The sequence below is a fragment of the Hemitrygon akajei genome, chromosome 4 (genome assembly GCF_048418815.1).
Source record: "Hemitrygon akajei chromosome 4, sHemAka1.3, whole genome shotgun sequence".
Classification (NCBI taxonomy): domain Eukaryota; kingdom Metazoa; phylum Chordata; class Chondrichthyes; order Myliobatiformes; family Dasyatidae; genus Hemitrygon; species Hemitrygon akajei.
Window position 1 is genome coordinate 137,059,535 of NC_133127.1, and position 13,286 is coordinate 137,072,820.

The window sequence follows — 13,286 nt, forward strand, 5'->3', positions numbered from 1 at the left end:
CCCTCACTCAAAGGGTAATGAACCTATGTGATTCATTCCCCCAGGGGTCTGTGATGTTTCAGTCAATGAATACACTTAAATAGAGATTGATAGATTTCTGGACATTAAATGAATAAAAGGATATGGGGACAGGGTAAGAAAGAAGGGTTTGACATAAAAGGTCTTGTTGAAAGGCAGAACTTTAAAAATGGCTGTTTCTTAAGTTCTGTTCATTTCCTCATTAATATCTCATGAATTTTCATGTGTACTTGAAGACAGAACTTTAAAGTCCTAATTTTGTGGAAAAATATGACTCATTTTTGTCAAAAACTCCATGTGACCTTGGCTTCTTTAATTCTGCCAGGGTATGTATAGAGTTAAAAACTCTGTTCTTAGAAATCTAGCTCTGTAACTGGTCTCAACTATGAAACAGTTGGTCAAAGTGGAACTTAAATAGAAAGAGAAAAAATAGGTCTTTCAATTCAAATGCAAGCGTCTAGTGTGATTCGTTTAAATATGTTAATAGAACTCTTTACATTTGAAAATGATGAATTAAATCATCCTACTCTTACAGTAATAGAATTGAAAGGGCGAGATGTAATGGTAACCTTCAGCTAAACCAGTGTCTATTGAAGGTCAAATCATAATGCATTAAGGAGAATGCAGATAATTACAAGAGGGAGAAAGATATACTTTATAAATATTTATGAAATATCTTTTCAACACCAGAAGAGAGAGGAATATCAAAGGAATATTATCAAAACTGCCCTTCACCATTTTCATTCATCTTGGATTCCTTTACTGTGTCAAAACTCTGTAGATCCCTATTTAGCAGCATTTTGTAATGCAATAGCTCGAAATTGTGGCACCAGCCATCATCATAGAGCAGCTAATAACGGTCAATAAATTTGGTTTAGCCAACACTATCCACTTCCCATTGGCTGGTTAAGTTATCGCAAAGATGACTGCTTGATTTTGATTTAACATCATTGTTTAAGTTAATAAAGTACCAATCAATTGCATTGCAAGATGCAGAATAAGGTCCTAAGAGAGCGAGTGGCACAGTGGTGCTGTCGATAACCTGGCTTTTTCATGGCTTCAGTGAACTGAGCTTGATTCTGACCTTGAATGCTGTCTGACTGGAGCTTGTGTATTCTCCCTGTCTGCTGTGCTCAAATTTCTGCAGGAAACCCAGTGACCTGCTATTTCTTGGACTGATTGCCTATTGGATGCTGGTGGGAGAAGCTGGAGTCCAAAGTGGATATATGAGAGAATAGATTATAAGGAAATAAGTGAAAACTTGATGGGCCTAATGCTCTTAGCCCATGTCACGGGGAGAAAAAAAAACAGATACCATCACTGAGGAGAAAAGGACTAAAGCTGCAGGAACAGAAGTGATTCTGCAGGAGCTAAAAATTTTGAGCAACACACCCAAAATGCTGGAGCAAGTCAGGCAGTATTAATAGTGGGGATTAAACAGTCGACACTTCAAGCTGTGCCTCTTCATCAGGACTGGAAGGGAAGGGGGGCAGAAGCCTGAATAAGAAGTTGTTGGGGGGTGGTGAAGGGAAAAAGTACAAATTGGAAGGTGATAGGAGAAGCAAGGTGAGGGGGAAAGTGGGTGGGTGGGGGAGGGGTGAAGTTGGGAGGTGATGGGGGAAGAGGTAAAGGGCTGAGTTGTGGTCTCATTGTAGCAGTAGAAGAGGCCGTGGACCAACATGTTGGAATAGGAATGAAAAGTCATATAGAAATGGGTGGCCACCCGGAAACCTCACCTTTTGCTGCAGATGAAGCAAAAGGTTTCCCCCAATATAGATCAGACCTCACTGACATAGATGAAACTGCACTGGGAGTACCAAATACAATAGATGATCCTGAACCTCACCTCACCTGAAAGGACTGTTTGGGCCCCTAAATGGTGGTGATGGAGAAGTTTTAGGGCAGGTGTAGCACTTGTCATACTTGTAGGGATAAGTGCCAGGAGGGAGATTAGTGGTGAAGAATGAAATGCCAAGGGAACCACATAGAGAGTGATCTCTGTGGAAAGTGAAGAGTGGGAGAGGGTAGGGAAGTGTGCCAAATGGTAGAATCCCCTTGTAGATGGTGGAAGTTACAGACAATGATGAGCTAGATGCGGAGGCATACAGGGTAGTAAGTGACGATAAGGGGACTCTTATCCCTGTTATGATGGGGAGGGGCAAGAATTGGGCTAGAGCGGATGTGTGGGAAATAGAGGAGATATTGGTGAGGGCAGCATCAATGGATGAAAGACAATCCCTGCTTTCTGAACAAATGAAGTTATCTAGGATTTTTGGAATGGAAAGCCTTATCCTGAGAACAAATGAGGCAGGGGAATTGAGAGAAGGGAATAGCATTCTGATATGGGGCACACTAGGAGGAGGTATAATCAGGATAATTGGGAGCCAGGGAGTTTGTAATTGAGGTCAGTAGATAATCTGTCTCCAGGCGTGGAGACAGAGAGATCAACAAAAGGGAGAGAGGCATGAGAGATGAACTACATAAATCTGAGGGCAGATGGGAATTGGAGGTAGAGTTGATGAAATTGGCACCAATACAGTAGCCAATGTAGCAGATATAAAGGCGGGAGCATTAGCAGTGTAGGCTTTGGCAGTGGAAAATCCACACAGCCAACGGAAAGGTGGGCATAGCTGGAGCCCACATCTTGTCCAGTCATCACTCCCCACCGATCCGATGAAGAGTCTTGGCCTGAAACTCGACTGTTAATTCCCCTCTGTAGATGCTGCCTGACTTGCTGAGTATCTTCAGCATTTTGTGTGCTTTATTCAAGATTTCCAGCACCCGCGGAATCTTGTGTTTATGATTTTCAGCATTTTCCATTTTTATTTTAGACTTCTAACATCTGTACTTTTTATTTGGATGTAAAAAAGAACTTGTTTTAAATACCCCCAATCTTCCAAATAAAATCCGATTTAGCACAATTTGAGAAGGTGATCTTATTGTAGTTATTGTATTAAATATATCAATGTCGGCTGTAAATGTGCATTAAATAAAATGAGAAGTCCAGGATTCATCGTGGAGGCACTCTATTCAGGACATTCCACCACGCTAACTACATTCTCATCATATCAAAAATCATTTCCTTTCCAGTGAGTATTTTCTTGATCGTGAAAGCAGCCCATTAACCATTTTGAAATTACTTTATATGAGCAATTATTGGCACAAAATCCAATGGACGCTAAGACCCTGCTGCAGAAAACATTCGTCATGAAATGAGTAAGCCAAAAAGTTCTGTCTTGCAGTCTAGTAGCTCTTTGTAATATCTCAGATGCTGGAAATCGTATAATATGACAACACAATTCAATTTGCATCTACTTAGCAGATTGTTAAAATATGTGTAAAAGGTTTTCAGAATCTGACCCCCGATGAGTGACAGACGAATAAACGATCAGTTAATGACATACATCCCACTATTCGTCTGTTTGTGTGCAATTAGAGTCAGTAATTATGAAAGATAGGCCAAAGCCTAGTATTACATTTGTGGAGGGCAGACATTCACCAGACTGGAATGTAACTGACTCTACTCACAGTGTTTGTGTTTTGATAACAAATGCCTAAGAAATACTTCAGTTCTAAAAAAAAACTTTGCACACACATGCTAAGTTGCTAAAGAGTCAGCTGGTTTAACACTAATTATTAATTTATATGTCGAATATCCCCTTGACTTTCGAACCTGCGGTATGTACATATTTAAAAAGCACATATCTATATAAAGTGTGTTGAAAATAACGATGGAGGCCCTTTGAGCACTTCTGCCCTGAGACAGACACTTTTGCATCAATACTTTGTCAAATTTTAATTGTCAGACTGTGGGAATTAAAACCACGAAATTAATCGTCGAATATCTGTAGTGTATACACAATTGGATTAATTGGAGGAAAAATATTTGTTTAATTTCATACCCGATTCCAGGTGTTTTTTGTCCTCTCTATTGTGACTTATTTTGAAATTCGAGCCCTCATTATAGAGCGTCACAGTAAATTGAATGACCCTAGAAATAACTGCTGGAAACTAATTAGAGAGCATCTCATAAATCATTGTAAGATTCATTATGTTGATCAATGCTGCACTACACAAAAACACATTATATATTAAATGCCCGGGAATCGCATTGTAAACTGATGAGATGTTTATTTTATTTTTGCAAATCGATCTTTTCAAATAAACTAAATTATTCTTCGCACCAATGTGTGTGAGAGTGGAAAAAGCAAGGATAAATCTGGGATTATAGTTATTAAGTATACATTTTGCTCGGATAGTCCTGATTTAATATTGTGACTATTTTCGCAAGTTGCTTTTATAGGTTCTCCATCTGCCATTCATTAAAGGAAGCAATTGCATTATTATTGTGTTCTTCGTCATAAAGTGAAAAATCCGCGACTAAGTCCCTCATTTAAAACCCCGTTTGGATCAGTAATGTTTATACGTTCTGCTGAGAACCCCAAGGTTTTCGTGATTAATATGGTCCACTTGTACTGCTTTGGAAACGGAAGATCATTTATAAATTCTTAGGCACAAGAGATCGGAGATTCTGAAACCTAGAGCAACAGATGAAGTGTTGGAGGAGCTCAGCGGGTCGAGCAGCATCGGAGGAGGGGGAGGGGTGGAAGGTTGAGATCCTGCATTGGTAGTCCAACAGAAACAATGGTAAGTACCTACCAACTGTAAACTGTAAACTAAGCAACACACACAAAATGAAAAATGCTGAAAAAAACAGTAAAGTCGACGTTTTGGGTCGAGGTCTTTTGTGCGTGTTGCTTGGATTTCCAGCATCTGCGGATTTTCTCGTTTGTCCTGATGAAGGGTCTCGGCCTGAAACGCCGAATGTACTTTTTTTTCCATAGATGCTGCCTGTCCTGCTGAGTTCCTCCAGCATTTTGTGTGTGTTGCTCGGATTTCCAGCATCTGCAGATTTGCTTTTGTTTGTAACTAAATTGAGAGCGTTTTTCTTATCAAAGGTAAAATTCGCGGGCAACCATTCAAAAACGGCATTTTTCTATAAAAAGATGGGAAATGTATATATTCACAGGTTAAGAAGATTATCGCCCCAAACAAGACTCTTATTTTTCGTATACTGCCTGATCTCCAGTGGTTCCGAAATCTCCTACTTTTACTACTGATTTTCTCAGTGATGTATTGTAACGCAATGCATTTTAGTGATAATTTTAAACTCTTATCTTCTACATTCATTGGATAATGAATAGTTTATTTGATCATTTTTGTATGTAAAGTTGTAAAGGAATTTGGGATAGAAGCAACAAACTAGTTAGAATCTGCCCAAAAGCAGATACTGTACCGTGAGCCTGTTTAAAGTGACTGCATCGCGTCTGTCCATTCTGATTTGAACGCCGGTACATATATCTAGAGGGCCAGGGTTTTCCTCAAGATGCCTGTACGAAATGAGTATGTAATTTAATTTTGCATCTTCACTCGCACCTGTCATTCGTATTCAAGGGAATGAAATGGGCGATGAATAAAGCCACAGATTGATCGGCTTTCGGGTGGGATGGGGCGGATCGAACTACACCCTCTCCGTATTGGTTCTCGGCTCTTCGACCGAAGTTCAGACTCAACCTAAAGTGATAGTCGGACCCGCCTTCCAGCCCTGATTTGACTGGCAGTTGAATCGGAAATTTGCACAGAGAGTGGAGATTTCAGATGTCAATTTCAGCGTTTCGCTCCACCGTGTTAGGTTGAAAAAGATTTCTTTTTAACCTTCAGTAGGGACGGCAGTAAGATGTATGTTCGTTTGGATTTGCGAAATCAGTGGTTTCGGCTGAGTTTTGTTAACATTGTATTCGACGATGCTGAATGTTATCGATAGAATAGCTAGAAATGTCGTTGAGCAAGATCAAGTATTGAGTTGACTTAACGATCTGACTGATGCGAGAAACAAGTGGGTCAATGTACCATACATTTTACCAGAGTTATGTTTATAGCTTTTAAAGATTCTCTACAGCAGAATTAGGAAGTCCCGGTAATTGTAAGGAAATGAATTGGATTTTGGTCTTGGACTTGGTAGTGCTTTGCTTCGTAACCTTTCAACGTAAACTGAGAACAGTGGACGCATATGGGGAAGAAGACGATCGGAGATGCGATCCCATCAAAATATCAATGTGCCAGGATTTGGGATATAATGTGACTAAAATGCCGAATCCAGTGGGTCACGAGTTGCAAACAGACGCTGAGTTGCAGTTACAAACTTTTACACCTTTGATTCAATATGGCTGTTCAAGTCAACTACAGGTTTGTAGCATTGGATTTCACTTAATTTATAATTTGCCGTTTTGAGTCACTGTTCCCATTATCAGAGCTCGGCACGTTTATTGAATTTACTTAATGTGCGTCTGTGAATTGATAAACAGCGTACAATCGCCGAAAAGCTGTATGGGCTTAAAAATGTGGATTGGTCATGTAAATCGTGGTAATTACGTCCTAAAATACAATGATGTTGGGTGGAGGAGGATTACGACCTCATTTCAAATGGCGCGTAGGGTGAAGTAGAATGTCCACTGCAGTTTTTTAAAATAAAAGTTCATTAAACTATATTATATCACGGGAATAAAAATGCTTTTCATGCAGGAAAGAGAACAAATGAAAATGCTAACGCGAATTCAGTATGTCTTTTAAAATATTTAAAAATAAAATCCTATTTTAGAGATACGCTACATATCTTATAGGGTTTCAAGTATATCTTACGCCTGCTAGTTGAGAGGCAATTTTATAATTGCGTTGGACAAGCATCTGAAGATTTCTAGATGCAGGTCAGATAATAACGTACCAACTATACATACAGTAAGTTTCAGTGTTAAGTATCTGGTATTGCTTTATATTGAAAACTCGCCCTTGGTATCTTTGCGATGTAAATACTTGGAGGTTTACTGATAAGGTTAGTATTTCACACTCTTTGTTCAAATGGCATTTGATTTATGCAGTTGACAAGCGTCCCGCAAACCAAATTAAGTGATATGATTGACCTTTAGGTTTGATAATTTGGGAAAATATTGACAATTGGAGTAAACTCTCTTTCACAGAGCATGGCTGAAATTTACAAAGAAGCACATAATTAATTGAATGCTTTGAAAAGGTTCTGGCATCATTGGTAATGGAATTGAGACCGGCGTTTTATTTATTATTAGTATTATCGACTGATTATGTTTTTGCCTTGTAGTTTTTTCTGTGTTCCGTTTATGTGCCGATGTGCACGGAGAAAATCGACATCCCGATCGGACCGTGTGGTAGTATGTGCCATTCTGTGAAGCGGAGATGTGAACCTGTACTGAACGAATTCGGTTTCAATTGGCCCGACGCTTTAAACTGCAGCAAATTTCCACCACAGAACGATCATAACCACATGTGCATGGAAGGGCCTGGAGACGAAGACGTCCCCTATCACACCAGTAAAACTTCCATCTCAGCGGAAGAAGAGTGCCGAAATATGGGCAACAACTTGCACCAATACATCTGGGTCAAGAGAAGTCTTACTTGTGCCCTGAAGTGTGGCTACGATGTGGGGTTGTACAGTAGATCTGCCAAAGAATTCACTGACATTTGGATGGCAGTTTGGGCCAGTCTGTGTTTTTTATCAACAGCTTTCACAGTTCTGACATTCCTAATCGATTCTTCTCGATTTTCATACCCAGAACGTCCTATCATCTTTCTCAGCATGTGCTACAACATTTACAGCATTGCCTATATAGTCAGGCTCACAATGGGCAGAGAACGTATATCTTGTGATTTCGAGGACGCCGCTGAACCTGTGCTAATTCAAGAAGGTCTCAAAAATACTGGCTGTGCCATTGTTTTCCTCCTGATGTACTTTTTTGGGATGGCGAGCTCCATCTGGTGGGTAATCTTGACGCTGACTTGGTTCTTAGCCGCTGGTCTCAAATGGGGGCACGAGGCAATAGAGATGCACAGTTCCTACTTCCACATTGCAGCCTGGGCCATCCCGGCGGTAAAAACCATTGTCATTCTGATCATGCGGCTAGTGGATGCCGATGAACTCACCGGGTTGTGCTATGTTGGAAACCAGAACATTGATGCCGTCACTGGGTTTGTGGTAGCACCTTTATTCACATACCTAGTTATAGGAACGTTGTTTATTGCAGCCGGTCTTGTGGCTCTATTCAAAATTAGATCTAATCTTCAGAAAGATGGGACCAAAACAGATAAGCTAGAAAGGCTAATGGTAAAAATTGGGGTCTTTTCTGTTCTGTATACAGTCCCAGCTACCTGTGTCATTGCTTGTTACTTTTATGAGATATCAAACTGGAATCGCTTTAAACATTCAGCGGATGATTCGAATACAGCGGTAGAGATGTTAAAAATATTCATGTCTTTATTGGTGGGCATCACTTCTGGCATGTGGATTTGGTCCGCAAAGACATTGCATACTTGGCAAAAGTGTTCAAACAAACTTGTGAGTTCAGGACAAACAAAGCGAGATAAACGTGGAGATGCCTGGGTTAAACCAGCAAAAGGCAATGAAACTGTTGTGTAAATGTGTACAATGGTGCAAGAAGCGAAGAGCAATGTCCCTTCTGTGGGTTTACATAAGCTGCACTTTGAAACATTACAAATGAAATTTGTCTTTTTTGTCATCATATTGTGCAGCATTTTTAGAAAGTTCAGAGTACATTAAAAATCTCCTAAAGTGCCTATACATGGATTCATAATTTTAGGATAATTTTAAATTAACCCTAATGAAAATATTTCCCAATTCTACAACCTCATAGGGTGTAACTTCTTGGTCCAAGACTTGACCATGTCACCAGCTTTCAAAATTTAATATTGTATATATTAGGTGATTATCTTGAACTTGTGAAAAACAAAATGTAAGCCAAAGGGAGGACTTACAAGAAGCTTTAGACAAATAATGATATGCTCTTTAAACATTGCAGTGTCTACATGGATACACTTCAGTTATAAAGAGTCCCACTACCATTTACATAGATGGTAATTATTGTACACTGGAAATATAAACCAAAATATGATTGAATACAACCAACAGTCTAGCATTGTGCACTATACCCAATCCTTGCATGTATTGAAATGGACCGTTACTTATTAACACCTTTACAGTAAGTCTGCCTTGTTGGTTTAAATGTGCATTAAAAGTTGTGTAAAAGCACTACAAACACAACAGGCAGATGTTTGTGGATAAATGTTGGTCAATGAATGCCCAAGTGTTTAAAATCCTCAGTGCCTTATATGTGCAGAATGACTACAGAGTCTTTCATTCATGGCAAAATTAATGAAAGATGTTTCCTGCCTTTTACCATAAATGCCTGCACAAAGATCAATCATGATTAATATTTTGAGGATTGTTAGCATCGTGCCTATAAAAATAAAGGTATGAAGTGACTATTAAGAACTTAGTAATCTACTAATGGTACAGGTACAATACAGAAATCTGTGACAATGGAAATCCACAAGTAAAAACTGTACTGGAAATACTGCACCATCAGTCACACAATACCAAGGAAAACTAATTGGATTTTAGTGGGAAACCATTTGCTTGAATTGTCATAATTTAATTCTCATTAGAGTTGTATGTCACCAGCTTTCTGCATTTGATACAATTCCATACATTTGAATGGAGGCAAAGTAAAACCAGGAAGAGTCTTTTCTATTACATGGGAGAGGAACAATATACATCTTGGTATGGCTTGAATAAGTTTAATGTTGCTTATTACCTTATGCAATACATAATGCCTAATCCCAGAAAATGTGCATTGGTTTCTATCTGTCTATCAATATTCAGAGTTGAATGTCCATCATTTGACACTCTTATAAATAAATGGTATGTATTACAACTGCCAGTTTATTTTGAAAATGCCTTGAAAAGTTACCATTCAAGGATTTGACCAGTCTGAAAAGTAGAAAATCAAAACTACAATGTAGAGGGAATCAAGAAAATTATCTTCTATTGATTAAAATCAGAAAAGGCAATTCAAATGGAATTTTACAGAATTTTTATTGTATTTTAACTTTATGGGCTGACTACAGTCAATTTTGAATCTGATTTGTTTGTTTTTATCCTTGGACAATGATCTTACAAGAAATAAGTGAAATACTGCTTCACTATAATTGTGCAGTATTTTCAAAGGAGAAGAATACTCTTTGGGAATGTTAGTTACTTATTACTGTGTATCTACAGTATATCTCCAACTCACAATGAATGTGTACACGGAACTCTGTATCTGAAAAACATTTTAAGTTCATCATTGATTTTTCTACATTTGTTTTGTCAATGCCCTTGAAAACATTATTTGCTTAGTGCAGATAAATCCCGCATTATTTGGGGGGGAGGGGTTGCTTGCATTACTAGATGAAGCCCGAGACATTATAGCATTGAACAGTTTAAAAATGTTCGAAATTGCTCTATCATCTGTAAATATATGCAATGTAAATTTCTAATTTATCTTTGTAAAAACTCATCTCCGTATTTAAAATACAAGAAGTAAAACATTTTTTAAAAATCGCTGTGAATTTCATGTATTTCAAAATAAAAATATTAACATTTTGCAAAATAGCTTATCTTTCACATATGCTATTTTGGGAGTGTCATCTGGGAGAATTGTTTCAATAACTACATCTGCAGCAGAGGCATTATAAGGCATTAATTATATAATTTAACTTTATGGGCTGACTACAGTCAATTTTGAATCTGATTTGTTTGTTTTTATCCTTGGGCAATGATCTTACAAGAAATAAGTGAAATACTGCTTCACTATAATTGTGCAGTATTTTCAAAGGAGAAGAATACTCTTTGGGAATGTTAGTTACTTATTACTGTGTATCTACAGTATATCTCCAACTCACAATGAATGTGTACACAGAACTCTGTATCTGAAAAACATTTTAAGTTCATCATTGATTTTTCTACATTTGTTTTGTCAATGCCCTTGAAAACATCATTTGCTTAGTGCAGATAAATCCCGCATTATTTGGGGAAAATTCCATTGAATAGAATTTCAATGGAACCAAATTTCAGTAACAAGGTACTGTACAGTGACTGCTGTGTTGCATATTTAACCCAAGTGACTAAGGATGAATGACCACTCTTTCAGGTTTGTAATTCTGAAGTAAAAGGTTATCTAACCATAAAGAAAGAGACTTTTTTTCTCTAGACTTTATAGCTCAGTAACAGATACCCATATAGTTATGATACCCATCAGATAATCAAAGCTGCGAATAGCAAACTTTTTAACTATCTTCAAAGTACTTAATGTTTAATTTTTTGTTAACAGATTTACTATAAATGTCAGTCTGCTCCTTCCCTCCACTAGCCTGGAGGTTACCCCTGGGCAAGATGTAGCATTTGCTTGGCCCCCTGATCAGGGTCATGTGAAGCCATGGGAGCAGGTGCTGAATGGCATATCACAAATCCTGGTTATGTGACCACTGATGCCAGGTAATCACTAAAAAGTATTGATAATAACTGGCATCACCTGTCTTGGAAGCATACTGCCCAGAAAAAGGCAATGGCAAACAACTTCCGTAGAAAAATTTGCCAAGAATAATCATGGTCTCACGACCATGATTGTCTATATAATATACATGGCATATAATGATGATGATGGGTCCTTTAAATTTTTTGAGTCTGTATTAACTAGACATCCATACCTTCCCCTGTTAGCAGTGATAAACACACTGCATAGTAGAATCAGTACATTGTACTCTGCTGGTGACTTCAATTAAACCGAATTCTGGAAACAGGTGCATAGATTCATGCCAAAATTTAGGGCAAGCTACCAGGGCTGAGGTTGTAGGCATCTTTGTACATTCAGACTTCTTCAATGTTTCATTAAGTTTCATTTCCTTCTTATGATCAGTTTCATAATTACTTGTGGTAAGTTCACTGAAGTCAGTTGATGAATAATGTGCAGTCATGTGACCTTGTTTGTAGAGATCAATCTTACCAGCTGTGGTATAATTGCATTGTGCAATTATACACCAACTAGTTATGGTTAATTCGTAATGAATGTTCATGTACTGGTATCAATGAAGGAAAATTTGGATAAATCCTTAAATTGATGGACATATTGCTGGCCCTATACAAATTAGCGTTTCATGATTAACACAAGGAAGTTCTGGGCAAGAAGCTGCAGGAGGTAGATTCATCTCCTGTTAGCACACTGGTTGATTTTTACTGATGAATCTCATTAAGTTTCTATTTGTGACTTGCCTGCTAAAAAAAAGCCATAGCTTGGGAATGGCTGAAGACAGAACGACCCTCAGGTTAGTTGTGCAGAGGTTGAGGTGAGTGGGTGCAGGTGGCTAGACACTATATTTCAGGTGGGCAGATCAGTGTGCAAAGACCTTATCTTTCTCCCAGTAAATGAAAGGAGCTTGTTCACATGGCCCCAATTTAAAAAGTTGGTCTGTTTACTTGTGACCTCTGTAGCTGTTGAGCAGGTTGGATTGATCATGACTTTAGGGGCAGCATAGCAGACAATACTGCTACCTCACAACCCCTATCCTTCATTCTCATCTGTGTGGAGTCTGCATGTTCTCCTTGTAAAGATGGAGGCTTCCCCTATGCCCCCCCCCCCAGTGTTGTAATTTCCTTCTTCCCATATTTAAAAAACGACACGATGGAATGTTACTTGGCTAATATCAGTGCACATGGGTGATACAAGAATCAAGAGTAAATAAATGGGCATATGAGAGAGAAGGGATTGCTCCAAGAACTGGCATAATCTTGATTGCATAGATGGTCTCTGCCATTAGAGTATAGTATATGAACTTTTTCAAGTGCCCTATAAATTGATCAGCTTAGTCTGTAGATGCTACTGAGGCATCCACTTGGGTCATGGTTACCTTGAACAATTGGTATTAAATTGCCACGGGGGAGAAAAGCCATTAGATTTTAACTTCCTTTTTACCTGGATCTTAAGTGGGTGACCTAACATTTTTTGACGGCTAGAACCTTGCTGCCCTGACAATAGTAAGACCAATTTAAAAAGTTACCAGTTCCAACTACTGAAATTGCACTGAGGTACATTGAAAAACTTCGTTTTGCTTGCCAGTCGTACACCATTACATTATATAAAAACATCAAGATAGTACAAGGAAAAACAATAACAAAATTAACAAAGTGCAGAATAAAGTGTCATAGGGAATGTGTAGTGCAGGCAGACATTAAGGTGCAAGGCTAGATGGTGAGGGCAAGAGTGCATCTTATCGTACAAAGGGAACCGTTCAATAGCCTTATAACAGCTGTCCTTGAACCTGGCGGTATGTGCTTTCAGTATCTTCTG

General features: G+C 38.5%; 1 protein-coding gene across 1 annotated transcript; it reads left to right on the forward strand.

The window, feature by feature from the left end:
- Positions 1-5,634: 5,634 nt before the first annotated feature.
- On the forward strand, positions 5,635-10,555 carry fzd4 (frizzled class receptor 4). The gene is made up of 2 exons (XM_073043368.1): positions 5,635-6,264; positions 7,190-10,555. The coding sequence occupies exons 1-2, from the start codon at positions 6,010-6,012 to the stop codon at positions 8,519-8,521; spliced, it is 1,587 nt and encodes a 528-aa protein (XP_072899469.1). The 5' UTR covers positions 5,635-6,009; the 3' UTR covers positions 8,522-10,555.
- Positions 10,556-13,286: the final 2,731 nt, after the last annotated feature.